Here is a 23,399-nt window from a genome sequence, read left to right on the forward strand (position 1 = left end):
TGGGTCATGTGACTGCCACACAGGCATGAGGGCCTGAGTTGAGATTCCTACCATCAAGAGAAAGAAAAAGTCAAATGTGGTGTTAGACATCTGTAACCGGTGCTGGGGGATGGAAAGAGACAGGCAGACCCAAGGGCCTTGCTGGCCAGCCTGGCTAGCCAGTCAGTGAGCTCTCAGTTCTGTGTGATTCAAAAAATATAGTGGAGAGTGATCAAGAAGGCACTGGCATCAACCTCTACATGAACGTGCCTGCACGCGCGCGCACGCACACACACACAAACATTCTAAGACTCTAAGCCAGGTGTGAACAATCCAAGGCCCACAGACCAAATAGGGCCCAGAAGCTAAGACTAGCCTTCATCTTTTCACTTCTGAGGTAAAAGTGTCTAACTGGGGTAACATTTACATCAGAAATTCACAATATTGTGAGCCTCCTGTCACCTCCACCTACTCTAAAATACTGTCAGCCCTGAAAGAGGAAAGGGCTATTAAGCAATCAATTCCTCTTCCTCTAGCCACAGGCTACCACTCATCTGCCCTGTCTATGGATTCGCCTGTGGAGGATAACTCCTCTCAGCAGGGTCCTGCAAAATACGCCCCTCTGTGACTAGCTATGGTCCCTTAAAAGGAGGTTTGCCAAGCTCATCCACACTGCTCTGTGAATAGCATTCCTTTTTTAAGATTCAGTAACATCTCACTCCACTATCCCCTCACCAAAGGTGGACACTGAGGCTGTTCATGCCCACTTGCGAGTACTGTGAACAGTGCCACTGTCAATGTCTGCGGGCACCTTTTAAGTTTCTATAAGGAACACGTCGGGGCGGGAGGGGGCATTACTAGTTCCTACTTCTATGTGTGGTTTTCTGAGTAACTGACAAACTGTTTTTATAGCTATCACATTTTCCTGAAGTATCGTTTGTCAGGGACTGAATTAGTGACCCCAAGTGTCCCAGATCGTGCCCCTTGGTCTGCAGTCTCCTGCGCGCATCGGCTGAACTGGACAGGAAAAGCGGCCCATCTCCATTTGAACAGACACTGCTAAGTGTTCCCTGTAGCTGTTTAATGTTCTGCGCTTACAAAGCACTTTGACGTCGATTCTCTCCTTTGATACCTGTCTTTTCATCGCATTTGGGGGCAGAAAAAAAAGCTAGAGGCAGAACCTTCACTGATGGATCATCTGAGACCCCAGACGAGCTTCAGCCTCACTGGGTGGAGCTGGAGCCAGGACTCAACTGCCACCCCCTTCACACAGTCACCTTCCTTCTATCTCCTCCCTGAGCCAACGTCGGATGGAGGACTCTTTTATCTAAAAAAGAGACCTGAAAAGGAGCCTTGTATCGAGAGACAGCAGGAGAAATTCTAATCCCCCAAAAAATCGCAAAAATGCAAGTGATGGCCCCAGTTTACCTAGAGAATTCCTGAGCTATAAAAACTGCTCACCCCACCCATCTATACCCTCACTCATTCAGCCGAGGGCACAAACGAGGGAAGGCAGCTTTGATCACTGCCCCCAGTCATCTGCTAGGTCACTCAGTGGGCCTCCACACCAGCCTGGAAGCAGCAATACAAGTCAGTCGTGTGTGTGCGTGTGCGCGTGCACCACACACACGACTCCAGCCGCAGGGAAGGTGAGATGAAATCTGTCCCTTCACCTATATGCATTGACCATATCCCACGCTGGGAACATGGGGCCTGGAGTAGAGTGCACTGTATATAGTACTACAGAGTAACATAGGAGAGGCCACGCTTCACCATGCTGGGTGGGAAGGCAGGGCTGAGCCTGGAAAAATCAAGACAGGTGGAAACAAAGAGCATGTCCAGACAGCAAGGGAGGCTGTGAATATGCAGTGGTGTATTGTACCATAGGACATTAAGCCCCCCAGAGTCTGGAAGGAGCTAAGTGACCACTGAGCCTGTGGGTAGAAACACCAGAAGACAGCTTGAGGCTCACAGACCAAGTTTCCTCCTTTCTGTGAGAGGTAGTCCCAGAAACTACTCCGACCCCAGGTCCTCCATCCCTGTAGCCTCTCCAGACTAGTCCTCAAAGCAGTACCCCTCTCTCCGCCAAGAACTACCCAAGGTTTTCAGTGGCCTGGAATAAGGGTTGAGCAACCAAACCTACATGCACTCGCACCTTTGAGAAATGGATGGCCAAACACACAAGACAGGAAGGGCTTGAAATAAATCATGCTAAGTTAATAGAAGTGAGGCAATTTAGAAGAAAAATAATCACATCTTCTTCCTGCTAAATCATTATTTGCCCCTGGTAAAGTCAATTATGCTAAAGAAAATAAGTTATTATTTTAGAAAAATAAAAAAAAGAGGCTTGGAAAGTGCTTTTATTTCTACAAATAAAACTCTGAGGGTTCCCTGGTGTAGTAGTAGTGCATGCCTTTAATCCCAGCACATATCAGTTAGAAGCAAACAGATCGCTGTGAGTTCAAGGCCAGTCCTGGTCTACAGAGTGAGTTCCAGATCAGCCAGAGTTGCACAGTGAGATCCTGTCTCAAAAAGCAAAAAAAACTCTGAACAAAGTGTCTGGGTTCCTATATGCCTGACAGGTCTCCAGTTACTGGCTTGGGGATACTTCTTACATGAAAGGCTGGTCTGGCTGGTTCATCCCCAATTGATCCACATAGCATCAGTGGCCTGACATCCAGAAAACTCCCAAGACAGGTGGTAAAGGTGATGTCACCAAAACTGTGATATGAGTTTGTTCCCCAGCACCCACATGGGAAAAGGAAAGAATCAAATCTATTACCAGAAGTTGTCCTCTGAACAACTTTACCATGTAACTGAGTGCCACACATACACATAATACATGCGTGAAAATAAATGTAATTTAAGAAAAAAAAATTTAGGGGCTGAAACAGATGGGTCAGCAATTAAAAGCACATACTGTTCTTGTAGAGGACCCGTATCAGTTCACAGCATCCATATCAAGTAGCTCACAATTGCCTAAGACTTCAGCTCCAGGGAAATTCCATGCCCTTGGCCTTCCAGGAATACCTACACACATGTGCATGTAATGTGAGCGTATGTGCACGTGCACACACACACACACACACACACACACACACACCTCCCACTAACACTTCGGGATCAGTTTTGGGGGAAGGGAGGGGTGGAAGAGCCAGTGGCTGTGGATGAGACATTATCTTCTAGACACAGTAGAGGAGTGCAGCACACTTATGAACTCATCAAAATGTGGTCATATCTGTGGGGCATTCTCTTGATAGCTGATCTGATGTAGGAGGACTCAGCCCACTGTGGACAAGTGGGCCTGAGCTAGAAAGAAAAATGATCAAGCCAGAAGGCTGCACTCTTCCATGGTCTCTGCTTCAGTTCCTGCTTCCAGGGTCCTGCCCTGACCGCGATCACTGGTGACCTTGGGAGTATAAGATGAAACCAACCCTCTCCTCCCCGAAGTTGCTTTTGGTCTTGGTGTTGACCACAGCAGCAGAAGGAACAACCAGAACATAAAACAAGGTGTATGGCTCCCAGAACACTCTTTCCTGCCAGTCAGAGCAGCAGCGAACAAGTCGGGGCTCCTGTGAGTTTGGCCATCTTGCCCCAAGGAAACACTTGGCAAGGTCTGAGACATTTGGGGGAGCTTCCCACCAAGAGCTGGAAAGAGCTATGGATTCCTAAGTAAATACTGTAGAGTATCCTGCAAGGCCCAGGATAGCTCCTGTGACAAAACTGACCCAGCCCAGGAAGTCAGTACAGCCCAAGCTGAGAATCTGCTCGGTATGAGTTAGCTCTGTGAACCCAGAATGTTTCTCTGGGGTAGAAACTTCTTTCAATCACTCAGCACAAGGGGAACAACCTGGGGAACACTCTAGAGGCATGCAGTATGGGAGCCCAAACTGTAGGGTCTGCCAGCAGAAATTTCTTCTTTGTTCCATCTCCCAGTAAGTAGCCTGTGTGGGTAGACCAGGAAGAGCTGAGTCTCTCCTCTTCAGATGGAGGCCAGGGGAAGACTTTGCCCCAGCCACAGAGGTCCTTCCCCAGACTCTGCCTGAGGAGATTCTGGTAAAGGAAATGAAGACAGAATCCTCCAGCACCAAGATTCCAGGGAGACACACCTGCTGGCTCCCATCCCCCTCCTTGTTCCTTCCTCCCCTCAGGTAAGGTAAGGTCTGGAGATTCAGAATCATTCTAAATGGGTCTTCAGCCTTCCCTTGTACCTGTCCCCACAGGCTGGCTCAGAACAAGGGGAAGAGTCAGGAGACAGACAGGACAAGCCTGCAAGGCTGGGAGCTGAATCTGGCACAAATGTGCCAAGCCAAGGAAGGACAGCAGGATGTGGGGCTGTGACCCAGACCCCATCCGGCACCCAGCAGAGGCGATAAGGGAGAAGCCAAGAAAGCCACAAGGAGCATTCTGTGGCATTTCAAGGTTCATCAGCCACCCACAGTGTGAAATCTGGAGAGCCAGGAACTCTAAGAGGAAAAACTGTTGGCACTGCATGAAAATAGGTAACATCCAGTTGACTATCAGTCACCCGGAAACCCCAAAGCTGCAGAACCCAACAAGAATTTATTCAATGGCGGAACCCCGACCTGGGTAGAGAGCAGGGTCCCTACAGCAGACGCACCCACATCCCATGCCACTGTATCTACAAGATTCCTGGGTGTCACCCAGAACTGTGCAGGGTGGGGTCTGGCATGTACGGGAGCCACCTACCAGTTAGTACCTGTCTGTCCACTTTACAACAACCCAATCTGACAGAACACTGGCCTTGGCAGGTTCAAAGCGGGGACTGTGATAGAATGGGGCCCATGGAGGGCAGCTCTGGATCACCAGGGCCAAACAGAACTGAGACACACAGAAAGTGAGGGAAGGGGGGGAAGGAAGAAGGGAAAAGAAAAAGGAGAAGTCAGGGAGAAAGGGAGTCAGGAAGAAGGAAAGCACAGAGGGGTAGGGAGGAGAAAGAAAAGGAAAAGGAGAGGAAGGGGAGAGAAGAAAAAACAGGAAAAGAGAGGGAGGAGTGGGGGAGGGGAGAGGGGAAGAGTGGGAAGGGGAAAGGAAGATGGGGAGGAGTATGAGGAAGAGGGGGAGGAGAGAAGAATATAGGAGAGGGAAGAAAGAAGAGGAAGAAGGTTAGGAGGAGGGGAGGAGAAGGGAAAAGGGAGAAAAGGAAAGGAAGATGGGGAGTATGAGGAAGAGGGAGAGAGAGAAAAGGAGTAAGGAGGGGAGGGGGAAGAGGGAGAGGAGGAAGCAGCTACTGAAAGCACAGTTTTCCTTCTACCAGCAGAGTTCTCCACGCCCAGGCCCATCAGCCCAGGTGAGCCATCCATAACATTCACCTCTCAGAACAGCAAACGGTGACCAGAAATCTGACCCACGGTCAGTAAAATGAAACTCTAAAACACTGGGGAAAGTAAGCCCACAACGTCCTTTTCAGACTTAGAACAACTGCCAGAAATGGCATGTGTTTTCTAAGGAGTTAACACTACTCCCTCCTGAAAGTTCCAGGCCTGTGGGAAGGGGCACGGGTGCTGCTGTTGCCCTGTCTCTCGGGGAGGTGCTGAGGCTGCAAGAGCTGATCACACAATCCTCAACATGGCCTCCCAACACTGTTCCGTGTCCCACCTCACAGCCTTCCCATCTCACACTGTCACGGGGTTCTCACCGCCTTTCTCGGTGTACATTCCATCACAAACGGCAGTAAGACTTCAAAATACAGGTTCCAGGAAGTAATAAGACAAAAACCAACACAGGTAGTTCTCCTCCACAGACTTCCCGGCACTACCCTCTGAGGCCAAAAGAAGCCCACAGCCATAGACAGCTTACAAGGTGTTACAAGGTGTGTTCTCCCCAGGGTATGCTCAGAAGCTGCTGGGTCAATACAGAAGAGGCACTCAGCAGAGTTGGTGCCCTAGACCAGCACCATGGGGAGCATCTTGAAAACCACAGACACCAGAATCCTCTCTGCCCATCTCTGGGGGACCCATACAATTTTTTGCCATTGAATTTCAGAAATAAAAAGAAGACATACAACCTGTGCTCATAGTCGGTGATGCTAAAGGGCCTGTTCCAGTGTGCTTCCTGATTAATAGAAAGTATGTGTCAACAGGAGCGGGTAGAAAAGACTACCAACTCCAAGGTGCACACTTCTCTCCACCCACCTGTGCACGCAGGGAAAAGAGCTGTGAGCCACCTGTGTCAGGGACACCAACATAAAACAAACTTCTAACTGTAAGAAGCCAGCCAGAAGGACTGTCTTTCAGGCCAGAGGCAGGAGGATCCCTGTGAGTCTAAGATCAGCCTGGTCTATTAACTGAGTTCCAGGCCAGCCAGGGTTACACAGTGAGACCCTGTCTCAAAAAAACCAGCAAAATAGCAGAGCTGTCTGTGAGAGCAGCGAGCAGCCAGACTCAGAAAGGAAATCGTGGCTCCTGCATTTCTCTACAAGCTTATCTACTGTTTCAGACCCAGTTAAACAAATCACTCCAGGTGGCACATGAATTATGTGCCACACTCCCAAGGTAATGGCAAATCACAGCTTTAAATGGCACCTGGTAGAGGCTGAGTGACACCTTCAAGCTGTGCCTGTACCCTGCACTCTCACGGTCCCCTGAGAACCCGTATGAACTATGGCCACTCACCCCATCTCAGGAATGCGTCCTAAAGCTCATCCTGCAGCATCTCGCACTCTCGTGAGAGACAGAAGCTGGCAAGGCTACAGTCGATGAAGGAAACAAAACAAACAAACAACAAAAAAAAAAACAACTCACAGCTGTAATCCCAGCACTCAGGAGGTGGAGGTCTGAGGACCAGGAGTTCAAGGCCATCTTCCGCTGTGTCATGAATCTGAGGTAGGTCAAGGCTGCACAGTGAGGTCCAGGCCAGCACACTACCGACTAAAGCCTCGTCTCAAAAGGCAACTAACAAATACATAAATAAAGTCACAATGGGGCTCTCTGTGCCTCTGAAACTGAGACTTTTTTTAATGTGGTCCACCACATGTGAAGTACCATAGGCACCCGCTAGAAAATTTAACAAGCTGCCTTGTCTGTCTGGGAGGAACCACCCGCCTGTTGAAAGCAGAGAGCGCCTGAGTGTACCCAGATTCCATCCTGGGTGCAGTCACCCTCCGTGGTGACTTACTTGGTGGGTACAGAGCCAGTATGGCTTCAAAATGATCACCAAGCTGAAGTCATTTATTTGCCCCCAAGACAGTCCCTTTTCTGGTCCTTTTGTTCCCCTGTGACTCAGGAGTGCCTTGTGAGTTCGACCACGGAAAGAAGATAGCCTCCCATCGCAGTTTGAGAGCAGTTCCCGGAAGCGGGCAGTGAGCGAGGGAGCAGGATGGCAGCAAAGGTGCCGTCCCAGAACCACAGGCAGAGCTGGGATTCAAGAAGCACCGGTGCACCTGGCCACTCTGCCACAAAACACACCTGCTAAGAACCGGGAAATGAATTCCAGCAGGGTGTGTGAACGCCCAGACCCAAAGAGGCTTTAAGGAACAGCAGCATCAAATAGAGTCTAACACTGCCTGAGTGCATTGTTCTGGCTGTGGCTTTACTGCTGACTTCCAGGCTGACCAAGAACAGGAGTCCCCCACACTTCATCTGCCACATCCTTCCAAGGACTTGCAGCCTGCAGGAAAGAAGGAAACAAACCCAAGCTGGCATGGTAGACACGGCAGCTGGAACATCTTCCATCACAAACTAAAAGCAGAGAGGGGGAGAGGGGGAGAGGGGGAGAGAGAGAAAGAGAGAGAGAGAGAGAGAGAGAGAGAGAGAGAGAGAGAGAGAGGCCTTACAGAACATCAACTCCTGTGAACCCCACATCAACTAGCATTCAGGGAGAGGCAGAAAGGAGGCTAGGAGAGGCTCAGAGGCCTTCCCAGTCAGATATGGTGTCTCCACCTTGAAGATGTCAAGGTCCATTTGGAGCCTGGCGTACAGCTGATGGTGACAATGCACCCCCACCCCATCAACTCCATGAGGTTACCGATGACAACCACCTCTGACACGCACCTCCTCGCTGCTTTGCTCTCTTTGCTGGTTAGGGTTTTTCAACTTGACACAAACCTACATATGCCTGGGGAGAGGGAATCTCAACTGGAGAACTGCATCCATCAGACCGGCCTGTGGGCACATCTGGGGAGCACTTTCTTCTGCTGACTGTATAAGAAAAGCACTGAGCAAGCCTGGTGAAGCAAGCCAGTCTCTGCTCCAGTTCTTGCCTTGAGTCCCTGCCTCGGTTTCCCTGGATGATGGACTGTAACCTGTAAACCCAGCAAACCCTTCCACAGCAACAGAAAGAACTAGAGCAGAAGGTCCCTACGACCTTCTCAGCACACTGAAACAGTTAGAAAAGAGATGGTGTGGATGAGTGACCAACACTGCAGGTCCTCTGTGAGTGTTGCTTCCCACCAACTGTGCCACCCCCTCCATGGCATCCTTTCACACTGAACAACTACCCTTCCATGAGAACATGGAACAAGTTCTCTCCTTGTTGTTGGTAAACAAAGTATTGCCTTTTTGCTATTTCTTCTTCTTCTTTTTTTTTTAAGATTTATTTTATCTTATTTGGGGGAAGGGCATGTGTATCTTGGTAGCCATCAATGTCAGAGGGCAACTTGCAGGAGCCAGTTTTTCCCTTCCTCCGTGTGAGTTCAGAGTGTCAAACTCAGGTCCTCAGGCAGAAAGCACCTGTAGTCACTGTGCCATCTTGAGGGGCCCACCCTGCACAACAGTGGCCCAGCTCCTGCTGTTCCCTCCCTGGAACATCTCCATCATCATCAGGCAGCTGCATGCTGACCTCCACGCATGCATGACACCCCGACATCAGAGGAGGGCTACCTTGGGGAGACACAAAGCCCACCCATACGAAGACACTGCTGTGCCAATCAACCACCTGGGGAAAGTGGACAAACTGGGACAATAGCAAAGACAGCGAGGGCAGGAAGGTAGCAGCACTCGGCCAGTAAAGGTAGCCCGTGCAGCCAGTAGGGTAAAATCTGACAGCTTCTTTTAAAAGGACTGTAGAGGGTGCTCTCTGAGTAAGGTGCTTGAGCCACAAGCCTGAGGACCTGAATTTGGGCCCTAGCACCCACGAAAAGGCCAGGCACAGCAGCATGTATCTATAAACACAGCAATGAGGAAGTGAAAACAGGGACACTGTAGCTCAGTCACCAGCCTGCCTAGCCAAAACACGTAAGAGACTCTGCCTCAAAACACAAAGTGGAGAGTGTAATAGAGAAAGAGACCCAACAATGACCTCTGGCCTACACCTACACACACACACACACACACACACACACACACAAAACATCCCAAGAAGAAAGAAAGAGAGAAAGAGAGGAAGGGAGGTAGGGAGGGAGGGAGGGAGGAAGGGAGGGTGGGCTCAAGTCCTACTGAAAAGACCTGGTGGGTTCCCCCATATCCACAGAGGACTCAGCCGACTACATTACCCGCCTTCACTGCCTGCAGCCACAGAGGTGAACAGTGACCCAGAAGCAGACTGAGACTGGTTCCCACGCCCTAACACAATCCTGGTCAGACAGGTAATATTCCACAATGGAGGTCTAACAATCCAGTTTGGAGAAACACTGTCTGTGCTCTGATTCCGTTTTTCTGCAACTCTAGTGAAGTACACCATGTACGTTCCTACTTACTTGGGATCAAACCTAATATTTTACCTCAAAGCAGCAGCCTGCTTGCTTCTCTATATAGTAAAAGCAATCTCCATGCTCCCCACCTCGCCTGCCCTCCCAGGGGTCTTTGGATATTCAAGCATTTGAAGCAAAGACCACACGTCTACACGAACACGCTCCATGTTTCACTCTGAACAAACAGGATTTTAAGGACTCACTTGCCTGGGCTACATAGTAAGGCCAGCATAAGGAATCTGATAAAATTATGTCTTAAAATTAAAACAAACTGCCGGGTGGTGGTGACATATGCCTTTAATCCCAGCACTCGGGAGGCAGCAGCTGGATCTCTGGGAGTTCAAGGTCAGCTTGGTCTACAAAGCAAATTCCAGAACAGGCTCCAAAGCTGCAGAGAAAACACACACAACCCCAATTAAAACAAACAAACTTAAAATCACCTTCTGAAGGAACTCATTTTCCCAAGAACCATGTGCATTGTGTCTAAATAAGAAGTCCCTGTTTCTCTCTGTCTCTGTCTCTCTCTCTCTGTCTGTCTCTGTCTCTGTCTCTCTCTCTCTCTCCTTTTTGGCTTTTTTCAAGACAGGATCTCACTATGTAGCTCTGGCTGTCCAGAAACTCCCTATGTAGACCAGGCTGGCCTCAAACTCACAGAGATTTGCTTGCTTCTGCCTCCTGTTATGCAGTATTTGTACACTGTGTGAAGACATATCACTGTGATTGGTTTAATAAAGAGCTAAATGGCCAATAGCTAGGCAGGAAGAGTTTAGGTGGGCCTTCCGGGGACAGAAAGGACTCTGGGAAGAAAGGCAAGGAAGCAGAGCAAGCAAGATGTGCAGAAGGAGAGGTAACAGTCACGAGTCACATGGTAGAACATGGATTAACATTAATGGGCTCCTTTACATTATAAAGGGCTAGTTAAGAACTAAGTTATAGGCCAAGGACTCATAATTAATAAAAAGCCTCCGTGTTATTATTTGGGAGCTGGCAGGACAAAGAAAGACTCATTACAGCCTCCCAAGTGCTAGGACTAAAGGCACACACTACTACACCCATTTTTCCTTGATTCCATTTCTAAAAGCTATAACCTTATTAAATAATGAATAAAAGCAGGGGCCGGCAGGTAGTTAGTTGTTGGTGTGTTGGTGTAAAGGCACTAAATAAGATAACATGAGTTTGATTGATGGAACCCACACAGTGGGAAGAGAAATCCTAGTCCTACAAGCTGTCCTGTGATAACCACATCATCGCCATGACCTGTGCATGCAAACACACGTGCAAATACATACACAAACACTCACATATAAATAAACAGAATAATGTTTTCTTAAAAACAAAACAATAGTTGCTTGCATTGAGCAGTTGGCGCATTCCACTCCCACTCTCTGAGCCCATGATCTCAATGGCTCCTTGCAAGACTCGGAAATAAGCAGGCTCAGCTCCACTCTGCACATGTGGAATATCGAGGTTGAGGGTCACATTAGGAGGGAGAGCCAAGAATAATTTAAGGTGTCCACCTTGTCAATGCCCTGGCCCAGCTGGGGATCTCTACCTGAAAGTGGCCGGTGAGGTATTCCGGGCTCACTATCTTCCTGACCCAAGCTGCTGCCCACACCACCTGCTCTGGTTTTCTACTGCTGCCATTACAAACCACCCCAGTTAGGGCTCCTTGAACTCACCCAAGAGCATGGTTTCACACTTCTGCAGCCAGAGGCCCAGAGGCCCTGGGTCTCAAAACAGAAGCATTGGCCAGCAAGGCTCCCACCAGCAAACTCCAGGAGGAATCTATGTCCAAACTCATCTGGGGTGTTTGCAGAAACATCCACTTTTATGAGGTCACATTGCCCGGCAGTTCTCAGCTCTCTGGGACCTCAGTCTAGTCCCTGCAAGTGAGCCCCTATATCTTGGGGCCAGCAGTTGCCCATCAAGTCATTATCTGGTTTGGAACTTGACTTCCCACTCTACGTGTCTCTGTTCCCACTCCCTCTGCCAAGACCGTGAGACTCCATCCCAAACATCATGAGCTTAGTCACCCCTACAAAGTCTCTATTCTGTATTAGCATATCACAGTTCACAAGGTGGAGAGACCAGGCTGTGCACACCTCTGTGGACCTTGCTTCGCCTTCCACAACTGTGCACACACTGTCACCAGGTGTGCCTCTAGCCCATGCGAGATCCTGAGAAACAGGAGCCATCAAAACGTATTAATTCCAGAACACAGGATCCTGCCCTATCTGAGGTGATGGTGAAGATCACCTGGCCCAGCCCTTGGTATGACAGCTAACTCAAGGCTTATGCCTGCATGAATAAGCCAGATCCTTAAACATGACCCACCAAACCAAGCCTAAGAGAAAGCCAGCCTTCACAAGCAGCAACCCCACGAAATGAATCATGGGATCCCCCATTTCCTGTCCTGGCAGGAGCCACACATCAGCCATTTACTCTCATCTCTACGTTTCAGAAAAGAAAGAAAGAAAGAAAGAAAGAGAGAGAGAGAGAGAGAGAGAGAGAGAGAGAGAGAGAGAGAGAGAGAGAGAGAGAAAGAAAGAAAGAAAGAAAGAAAGAAAGAAAGAAAGAAAGAAAGAAAGAAAGAAAGAAAGAAAGAAAGAACTGGAGTGTCTCATTTACAAACAATGCTCTAAGAGTCCCCAGGCTCTTCTGAACAATGAAATGTGATTCATGTTTCCAAAAAAGATGTCCTTTGATCATTTTCTTTCCTTCTCCCTCGTGATTCATTCATGGGCCAAGTGGCTTGAGTAGAGAAGCGGGGTCCACCCACCAGAACCTCAGGAGAGAAACACAGGCCTGTTGTTAAGGCTTCCAAAGAGAATGCTGAGGCTGGTATGGGGGATCTTTAGTAACTTTCCCTTAGGGAAAAACAGCCAATCACCATGTATACAAGCACTCCATGCTTCCCAGTGAGCATCCGCCCTGGGAACCACTAAGATCCTCTGAGCGCCAACTGTCAGAACTGCAGAGAGCCGGGAGGCTTCTGTGGATCCATCCTTGACTTCCCTCCACTCTGACACATTCTGGAGACTCTAATCCTCAAGGTGCCTTCTGACACCTTGTTACACCCCAGTTCAGCTATTTTCCATTATCCGGGTGAAGACAGACACAGCTCCACCCTCCCCTACAACAGTCAGTCTTCCACACTTTTACTAGAATTTGCTGCCAAAAACTGCCCCTAGACCAGCAGTTCTCAACCTGTGGGTTGCAATCCCTTTGGGGGTCAAATGGCCCTTTCACAGGGGTCGAAGATCAGACATCCTACATCTCAGATATTTCATTATGAATCATAACCGTAGCAAAATTACAGTCAAGAAGAGCAATGAAAATAATTTTATGGTTGGGGTCAGCACAAGATAAGGAACTGTATTAAAGGGTCACAGCATTAGGAGGACTGAGAACTTTCCAAAATAGGTTTAAGATCAATGTATTAGCAAAAGCCATGATGTTAGAAGCCATATCCAAGAGCGGCTTCTGGAAGGTGTGTGACCTAACAGGGAAGGTCACAGCCTCCTGGGCTGTTTACCTCCACCTCTGGAGGGAGACCCTCCTGACCCTCTATAGGAATGTTCCCCCGATCTTCTCCAGGTAAAGTCACACTACAGAACTACAGAAGGCTCCCTGATGGCATCCAGGTTACTATGGGAATCGGATACTACAGCGTACTGTATCGGCCCACCCCTCACCCCCATGGATGGATAGATCTCTCTCTTCTCTCTCTCAACTGAAGTCCCTACGCTCAACAAAAGAACCTACAGACTTCATTGCTAAATTTGCAAGTTTTCCCGGCTTTACCCTCAGAAAATGTGACTTTTTTTTCCTTCTTGAGGTAAGATACCATGTACCTCAGGCCGCCCTAAAACACTATGATAGAGAGGGTGACCTTCAACTTCTGATCCCCCTGCCTCCACCTCCCAAGTTCCAGCTTTACAGGTATGCACCACCCTGCACTACAAACTGGGTTTATGTGGTTGGTACAAGGGTTCAAGTCCCCTCCCAGCACCCCACCACGGCTGTTACCTTTCCTGTCTACCACCCTCCACCCCCACAGCTGCTGAGATCTCCAGCCTGCCTGCTTCTTTCTCTCAAATGCCAATGAAACAGTCTTCCAGTTTTTCTTTTAAAAGGTGTAGGGGGGGGCAGACTCACCATGTGTGATGGCACATGCCTTTAAACCTAGCACTCAGGTGGCAGACACAAGTACATCTCTGTGTTTATGGAGCCAGCTTAGTCTACACAGAAGTCCCATAGTGGAACTCCGTCTCACAAAATAGACAAAACCAAAGCAGTAGACTCCCTTACCCAATAATCACAGGCCATGGTGGCAGCTGTGCCGGAACAGGGTTGAGTGTAAATCCACTGCTGCCAGGGTTCAAATCCAGAGTGCTCCCATTACTAGCTATACTCCCGCAGCAAGGATGAAGGGCAAGCAGCAACTTTCTCCACTATGGAGTGACTCCCCTGCAGGAGCCAGCATCCCTCCTTCCTCACTGCTTCAAGAACATCTTATGCCAGTTTCTCCCCACTCCTTTTCCTCTTCTAGCTGTTCCTTGAATAGTCCTGGGCAATCCCAGGAGGAAATTCATTGCCGCCACACCCCAAAGTCCTAAGTGGAATCCCCATCCTAAATTAGATGCAGATGGATGGAGCTCTAACAGCCTATGCCCCATAAAGAGCCCATTAGGAGGTACACAGCACGCTTGTTAGCTCCTTGCACACCCCATCCACCCTCAGAATACCCAGCTCTGCCATAGGCCTCAGGAAGGTCTGCCAAGTGCAGTTGGAGCTCAGCCCCCGTGTTCCCAAAGCAGGGAAGCCCTCCAAACCTGCCTGTGGGCCTAGACGGGAGGTAATGGCCCTAGGCGTTCCCAGCCCTGTGTCCACGGCCACAATCCCTGACACACTACAGAAATAAGTAACTGGAGTTCACAGGAAGGACACAGCCTTGTAGATCGGAGTCTCCAGGAAGCTTCCAGTCAGCGGGCTGGGACTTGATCTAGGCCTGCAAGAAGGTGCTAAAGGCATGCCTGGAACAGACAGCGGCTGAGAAGGTGCCCTAGGGCAGCCCTTAGGGTGGAAGGCAGCAAGCTCCTGAAATGCTTGTCTGCAATTCAGGGAATCTGCTCAGGTGAGGCTGGGTGTCTAACGGCTCCTGGGGAAAAGAGTCTGAAAACAAAATAATAAGATCTGGAATCCCAGCGAGCCCTGCGGCCTAGAGAACCCTGATATTTGATGGGGACGAACCGGGGAAGACAAGGTCTGCAGGGCCCAACACTGACCGGCCACTGAGGAAAGCCGGGCTCCCTGAAGTGTGTACTGAGTCAAACGTAAGCTTGCAACTCGACTCCCTCCACCCCCTCGGGAAGCGACAAAGAGGCAAAACCAGGTCCCCGCCCTCGAGGCTGGTTTCCAAGGCCCTGGGAACACTAGAGCACCCTGGTGCCCCCACACTCCGAGGCGGGAAAAGCGGCACCAACCCAGCCCGGGTGCAGCGGCCACTCCCCACGCGGACAAGAGGGGCTTCTCAGAGCCCAGCACAGCACAATGAAGTGTCCACCCGTTGTCCCGGATGCCAAACAGAAGTTTCCCGAAGAAGCAAAAACGCACGCAAACAATGACCCCGCAGGCCCCGCGCGCGCCGGACCACACGGGACGAGGATAGAGCGAGTGAGCGGGAATGAGGAGCGCGGTGACCTCCCAACCCAGAGGGTCCCCGGAGTCCCTGCACGGGCTCCAGCCCCGGGCGGGCCGGGCTCCGCACCGCGCGGCAACAGGCTGGGCGCCGTGACGGGGAAGTTGCGCGCGGGGCGGGCGCGGGGCGGCGCGCTGCTCACCCACGCCGTACTTCTCCTCTCGCTTGGTGGGGACCCAGCGCGTCATGGTGGCGCGGGCCGCAGCCCCCGGGAGCCGCTGCCGCTACCGCCGCTGTTCGGGCAGGAAACTCTGCGCCTAGGCCGCCATCTTCCATTCCCTCCCCGCCGCGACAGGATGGGGAGGAAAAAGTTTGCGGCGGAGGCGGTGTCATGTGGGACGGGGCGGGCGGAGCGTCGCGGGCCGGATGGGAAAAGGCCGGGAGTGCCGGCGAGAGGCGGGACGGCGGCCCGTTGTAGCCCGCCCAGGCGCGCGTGCACTGGGCTCGGGCCGCCGCGTCCCTCGAGGGACCCCGGCCGCTGCCTCGAGCCAGCGGACGTCCTGCACTTTGTACTGTGCGACCCGCATCCTCTACTCTTCGCTGAACACCGAGCACCTCGCACTCTACTCTGCCCTCACCCTGCGCCCCTCTACTCCGCACCACACCCAGCACTCTTTATCACGTACCCCGCACTCTTTATGGAACACCGTGCACCCTGCACACTCTGCACCCAGCATGGCGCCTGTGACCCAGGTCCTTGCAGCCTTCCAGGCCTAGACCTAACAAGAATAGTGGAGAGTTAATGCAGAGTCAGACACCACACACACATTCACTGCTGTGCGGAACCCCAGTTTCTGTTCTGGTGGAGAGGGCTGGAGCAAAGTTAGGAGTTCTTCGTGGTGCATTCATTCATTTACTCATTCAGCAAAGGTGAAGTGGGCACCTATTTTGCGGGGGTTGAGCATGCTGAGCGCACTAAGCACACCTGGTAGATGATCCAAGTGCCATCAGCACTGGTTAGAGAGACCTAGGAAAACCCTTTGTTGAGGGCCTGGAGCTGCAGAGAGGCCCCCTGCCTGCAGTAACTTTGAGGCATTCTGTAGGACCTGGGCATGCTGAAGTGGGTGGGGAAAGAGAGGAAGTTGGAAGAGCTGCTGGCAAAGAAAGGAAGCCAGGCCAAGCTTAAAATTCAACCTCCTAGCAACCATAATTTGAAGGAGGCTGGTCTCAGACTCACCCAGTGCTAGGCCACAAGTGCAAAACTTCCTAGTTCTTCAAGGCCTGCACACAGACAAACCCCAAGTTTTCACTAGAATCCAAGAAAAGGTTAAAAGTAGGGGAAAGGGTGGGACGGGGCTTCCGGTCCATGGCTGCCCATTAGAAGGGATCAAGGGCATCAGCTCTTTTACCGTGTGCCCCCTCTCCCTTGTATCCAAGAAACAATGGCAGACACAGTGACCCGGGAGCCTGTAGGGGCTGGAGGAGTGAGTGACAGCTGAAAGGGTTGAAGGCTACATAGTGCAATGATTGGATATCAGAACCAAAGAAGGGCCAGCTGTCCTGCTGTAGACAAGACCACCCTGGCCTGGAGCAGTCTTGTCATACCATCCAAAATGCAGCTTCAACAGCCAGGAGCTTCTAGAAGGAAGAGCCTCCCCAGTTCAGGATAACGTGCAACTAAAGATTTCTAACCAAAGCCGCAGATTCATAGAAAGTCACAGGTGCCTCTCACTGATAAGGAACTTCAGGGCCACAGAAGGAAATGGCCTAGGCTCACCTCCCATGTGGTCTCTGGCATGCACTTAAACCCGTCTGTGGCAATCAGAAACCTCAAGGGCTTAGGCCTTGTGGGTGTGGCCTGGTGACTCAGATTGCTCCAAGGGGAAGCCACTGAAGGTGCTAACCAGAAACTGGGTGCTCAGAGCTGAGTGGCAGGTGCCCAACCTGCTCTGACAGAAGGGTTTCCCTGAGAAAACTGTCTTAAGCCTAGACTTGAAGGATAAGCAGAAATGAACAAGATAATGTGGGAGACTAACGTGCGAAGGGCCTATGCGGGGAGGAAGAATAATGGTCTTTTCGAGAAAGGATAGGCCAGTAAGGCTAAAGCTCAGAGAACTGACTCACAGAGAAGCTTCTGGGGTGGGGGGAAGGGCTTTCTAGGTCTTCCTGGGAATCTGGAACTCTGAAGAAAACTGGGAAGATGGATTTCAGGGGCACACATAGTCTCTCTTTTTTTTATTTTATTTATTTATTTATTGAAGACTTGAATGGGGGAGGGGGAGGGAATGGGAGGTGGTGGCGGGGAAGAGGCAGAAATCTTTAATAATTTAATTAATTAATTAATAAAAAAATCAGCAAGAAAAAAAAAAAGATTTCTGCCTCCTCCCCGCCACCGCCTACCATTTCCCTCCCCCTACCCCTCCCCCAATCAACTCCCCCTCCCTCAGCAGCCCTAGGAGCAGTCAGGGTTCCCTGCCTTGTGGGAAGTCCAAGGATCTCCCACCTCCTTCCAGGTCTAGTAAGGTGAGCATCCAAACAGCCTAGGCTCCCACAAAGCCAGTACGTGCAGTAGTATCAAAACCCAGTGCCGTTGTCCTTGACTTCTCAGCAGCCCTCATTGTCCACTATGTTCAGCACAGCATTGTTTGTAATAGCCAGAACCAGGAAACAACCTAGATGCCCTTCAATGGAAGAATGGATGAAGAAAGTATGGAATATATTCATATTAGAGTACTACTCAGCAGTAAAAAAAAAAAAAAAAAAACAATGACTTCTTGAATTTTGCGTGCAAATGGACAGAAATAGAAAACACTATCCTGAGTGAGGTAAGCCAGACCCAAAAAGAGGAACATGGGATGTACTCACTCATAATGGGTTTCTAGCCATAAATAAAGGACATTGAGCCTATAATTCGTGATCCTAGAGAAACTAAATAAGAAGGTGAACCCAAAGAAAAACATATAGTTATCCTCCTGGATATTAACCTTCATCAGGCGATGAAATGAGACAGAGACAGAGACCCACATTGGAGCACCGGACTGAAATCCCAAGGCCCAAATGAGGAGCAGAAGGAGAGAGAGCATGAGCAAGGAACTCAGGACCGCGAGGGGTGCACCCACACACTGAGACAATGGGGATGGTCTATCGGGAACTCACCAAGGCGAGCTGGACTGGCTCACTCTCTTTTGTGCCTCATTTCAATTCTGTTTTTGAGGCTCCACCTGAGGAGAGATGGCTTGTTGTACAGAACAGCCAGGGACCTGAGAACTGACAGTCCTTGAAAGCATGCCCTGCTGTGGCCAGCTGTGCAGTCACTCTGTGACTGCTTCTGCCCAATCGTCCTGTCGCTCCTGACAGCCCTACTCATGAGCCAGGGCTGCTGACACCAACCTTCCAGGTCATCCCGGAGCTCTCAAGAGAGGGTGTAGCTCTCTCAACAACAGACCTACAGCTGTTTGCTTCCTGTCTGTCCCACCCTTCACAGTCATTGTTCAATAACCTCACGGTACACATTTTCACTCTGATAAAAATGACTGGTGCAGGAGGTTGGGGAGGTGGGTCAATGGGGGAGGGCCTAATATAAAATCAGGGGGATCTGACTTTGGATTCTCCCCTACCCCCAGCAGCTACATAACACGCTGAGCATGGCAGCACACATCTGTAGCCCCAGAGATGGAGAGCCAGAAACAGGCATATCCCCTTGAGCTCCAGGTTTGTAAGAGACCTGGTCTCCAAAATGAGTTAGCCAGCCATTGAAGAACACACCAAATGTGGACCTCTGCCTACACATGCACACATGTACACAGGAGCACATGCCTTTGTGCACAGGCGCATACGCCCATACAAATATACACCGACAACACACATATCATGACTGATACTGGATTTACATATTTTTGTAAGCCTGCCATACTAATAAATTTCTAAGGCAGAGTTTTAAATTTTATGATGTATTATATTATTTTATTACTTGGGGACCGGGGCATCTACCACAGCACACATGAGAAAATCAGAAGACAACTTGCTGTAGTCAGTTCTCTCCTCCCACCATGTGGGTCCCAGATATCAAACTCGGGTCAAGAACTTGGCAGCAAGCAGCCTTAGCTCACCTAGCCATTTCTTGGGCCTGTGAGTCAGAGTCGTCAGACTCCAGGTGGACCATGGCCATGCGTTTGAGACAATATGGTGGCTCAAAATAACACTGTCTCCTTGTCCTGTGGTCCCAAGAGCTCAGTATTCTCTGGTTCTATGAGCCTTGGGGCTGCGACAGTGGCATTTTGAACTCCCAAGCCACAGATCTCCTGCCAGGCATCACACCTATGCCACCACCTGGCTGAAGGACCCAGAGCTCCTGAAATCAGTAGTGGCACTCGCCCTCAGCTAATGTCATCGCAGGGTTGTGAGCCAGGGCTGCAGACCATCCAGGATACATTAGCCCGGTCACCCAGCCCCAGTCATCAACAGTGCAGACTAGCAGCCTCCCACTGAAGCAGAGGCGTGGCAGAAGCAGTGACCACCATTACACTATTAATTTTAAATCTAGATTTCAAAAAAAAAAATTTAAAGGAGTCCCACTATACAGCTTAAAACTCAAAATCCTCCTGTCTTGGCCTCCCACATGCTGGGGTTACAAGTGTGAGTACCACTCTGGATTAGTTTTGTATGTGTGAGAGAGTTTCAGGTAGCCAAAGGTGCCCTCAAGCTGGCTATACAGCCAGCCGAAGATGGCCTTGAACTCCTGACCTATTGCCACCACCTAGGATTATGTGTCACTTCACACAAATACTTTTAACTTGAACACCACTACTATGCAAAGCCAGGAGGTAAAGTCAGCCGAAATCTGTCCTGGTAGAGGTACCAGAAGGCCCCAGGAGTCAATGGAGACATGCTGGGAGAAGAACACGTGAAACTGGACAAGAACATGAAGAGTCTACGCACAGAAGGAGACTAAGCGTAGCCAACATGACTGCTGAAAGGAGAAGGGCCTTGGTGTCGCAGCAGAGGCACGTGATTGCTGGACCACTGACCCAGTGGCAGGTATGACCATGTCATCAGATAAACACTGTGGTCACAGTGTCATTATAAGCATGATTGTTGATCAAACCTCCAGTTTAAAGAAACAGAGGAGACTAAGACACAAATGAAACACAGTCAGAGGGCTGGAGAGATGTTCCCTGGATAAGAGCTCTTATCTGACAGGCTCGAGGGCCTGAGTACAAATCAAAATGGCTTCATCGTTGTTATTTTTAAAGCCAGTCCTGTCTCCATTGACCTGTAACCCCAGCATGGGGAAGGGGCGGAGACAGGCAGCTCCTGATAGCTCCCTGGCCAGTGACTGCATCCTAGGCCAAAGCAGAAAAGCATCTGGTTAGGTAAGAAACAGTCTCAGAACAATAACACAGAGTAGGAGAGGAAGACACGCCATGTCCTGATCTGGCCTCCATACGCAAAATGAGGCACTTGGTGAAGGATCTGTGAGTGTTTTAATTTCTCTGCCTTCTTTGTATGTTTGAAACTTCTCCTGCCATGAGATCGAGGTTGGGGGAAGGGAGGGGTGAGATTCAAGCCCACTTTAAGACGCAGTGTCTGGGAGTGACCACACAGCAGCAGCCTAAACTGGCCATGCTGACTGTGGGTTCCTTGCACTCAGCCGGTAGGTGCTATGTTTAGAGAACTCCATAAAGATGAGTAGGGCTTACCCCAGGCATTAAGCTTTTCCTGGCCACACAGAATAAATACGGTATTAGGTAGAGGATGCTACGCACATGCTGCTGGTGTACCCTAGGGGCCTAGGTGACGTGACTCTAAATGCAGCCAAAGCTCTGCTTCCCTGTACACAGGAAATGAGCTCTGATCGGGGCCAGGGACAGTGGCAAAAGAAGCTGCCTGGAATTGATGGAGCTTTGGATCTTGGTGGCCAGGCCACCTCTGGGATCTCAGGGTCCTTCAAAGAGTTATGTTTGTTCTTAGAGCTCACCAGCATTTTCACCAAGACCTTGGTGTCTGTCCGACTCTGGCAAAGTTCCATGACCTCCCTACTTCTGGGAGATTCACACAGGAAGGACCCAGATGAAGCAGCAGTTTTCCCAGCCTGGGCAGAAGAGGTTTAGAATGTGGGTTTTTAGAAGCAAGTATGGTGCATCCTATTGCTCCCCCATTCTCTCTAAGAAGGCAGACTCTGGACAGGGAACTCTGGGGAGCCCAAGGCTCACTGAGCAGAGGCAGGTTTGAAACTGCAGAGAAGCCACGTGGATTTATTTTTCTCATTACTGTGACAAAAGTTCTGAGAAAAGTGACTTAAATGTGTGCAGGTTTTATGTGTCAGCCTGACATAAGCTAGAGTCGGCAGAGGAAGAAGCCTCAAGGAAGGAAATGCTTCCGAGATCCAGCTGTAAGGCATTTCCTAATTTAGTGATCAAGGTGGGAGGGCCCAGCCCACGGTGGGTGGTGCCATCCCTGGACTGGTAGTCCTGGGTTCTGGAAAAGGGTAGGCTGAGCAAGCCAGGGAAGCAAGCCAATGGCTTCTGCATCAGCTCCTGCCTCCAGGTTCCTGTCCTGTTTTCCTTCCTGTCCTGACTTCCTTCAATGATGCACTATTATATGGAAGTGTAAGACAGATAAACCCTTTCTTCCCCAATTTGCTTTTAGTAATGGTGTTTCATCACAGCAGCAGTGACTCTAAGTGGAGCAAGTGCTCGGCTGTCTTTCTCCTTTTCAAGCAAGCTGATGGAATGATGCTACCTCCATTAGGTGCCTCTTCCTATCTCAGCAACCCTAACCTAGATAATCTTCAGACACACACTGAGGTTTGTCTCTTAGTGGTTCTAGATCCTGTCAAATGAACTGTTAACCAACCCTCCATGGTGATGGGGTTGGTAGGTCAGGGTCCCAAGGGAGGAGGTGGGATGGTTACCAGAGAGAGGTGGGGGTCGGGGGGAGATGCAGGATTTGGCTGAATATTGAGTGTATAGACTAAAGCTCAATACCAGAGGCCCCTGCCAGAAGTGCTCTCAGAGTTGGCTCAGTCATGGAACTCTCTGGCAGCCAGCATGGTAAACTCTCCTCAGACAAAAGATACTAGGTTACAACCTCCAAAGGCGGTCTCCCATCTTTGCAGAACGGCGGACTCAGGGGTAAACCATGGGCTGCTCTGATAAGTAATAAAAACAACTTAGAGGCAATGTCAAGGCAATGAAGCCGAGCCCAAGGGACTTAAGTGAACCCTAGGACGAAGTCCAAGGATATGTTAATAGAGGCGTGATGACTAACACCCAACAACATAAAATTCATAGTGTCAATTATCTGATTTTTAAAAATAGTCGGCCTCTCTCTCTCTCTCTCTGCCCTTCTTCTTGAGAGGCAACATCTGCCTCTCTCTTCTCCCCCCTTCTCCCTTTCCCCTTCATAACCCACTAAATAAACTATACCCAAACTCTCCTCAAAAAAAAAAAAAAAAAATCTGCCATGCAAAGAAATAGGAAGACATGTCCCTGAGCCAGGAGAGGGACAGGTCAGAAACAGATGAAGAAATTTAAAAAGTCTAAAGATCACATTACAAATAAACTCTATGTACCCCGAAAGAGAGAAACTGTACCACAATGAGGTCAGTAATGAGAACTGTAGAAGTCCACCTCCCTGCTCATGAATGGCTCTTGGCCCTTAGTGAGCACTCAGAGGTTGCCGGTTCCCTGCCCCCACCCTGCTGGTTTCCCTTGGGTTCCTACACTTGAGCTGCAGAGGCCTCCTGCTGTCATTCATCCTCACCCAGCACTTCTCCAGAAATGGAGGATGTGGAGGGAAGAGCTGGAGAAACCCTGCCTCGGAGCCTGCTGCATCTGACGCAGCTTCCTCATCTGGTGTGAAGTCACCTCTATATACAGCCACCAGAGATCATTAATGCAGCCCTTTGGGGAAGCTACGCTAACAGTCATCATTCGGTCTTCCTTAAAAGTTTTTTTTTTTTTTTCCTCAGAGCTTTTTCTGTAGGGGAGTCTGTCCTTTTGTGTTAGACTTCTGAGTATCACTTGCTCAGTAAACAAGCAAACACCAACACGTGGGCTTGGGCCATGGGTTTTCTCTGAGGACTGCAATACCACTGAACCCAGTATGTCCTGACGTCTCCTCTACACC

General features: G+C 50.0%; 1 protein-coding gene across 2 annotated transcripts in view; it reads right to left on the minus strand.

Annotated features, from left to right (window-relative positions):
* The window catches only part of Dock1 (dedicator of cytokinesis 1), a 497,567-nt gene extending 481,944 nt beyond the window's left edge, over positions 1-15,623 (minus strand). For both annotated transcript variants that reach the window (XM_057777087.1, XM_057777086.1), the window contains exon 1: positions 15,472-15,623. In XM_057777087.1, the coding sequence (XP_057633070.1) occupies positions 15,472-15,517 (46 nt within the window). In that variant the 5' untranslated portion in view covers positions 15,518-15,623. The remainder of the gene's footprint in view (positions 1-15,471) is intronic.
* Positions 15,624-23,399: the final 7,776 nt, after the last annotated feature.

Source organism: Chionomys nivalis, chromosome 8 (assembly GCF_950005125.1).
Source record: "Chionomys nivalis chromosome 8, mChiNiv1.1, whole genome shotgun sequence".
NCBI lineage: Eukaryota > Metazoa > Chordata > Mammalia > Rodentia > Cricetidae > Chionomys > Chionomys nivalis.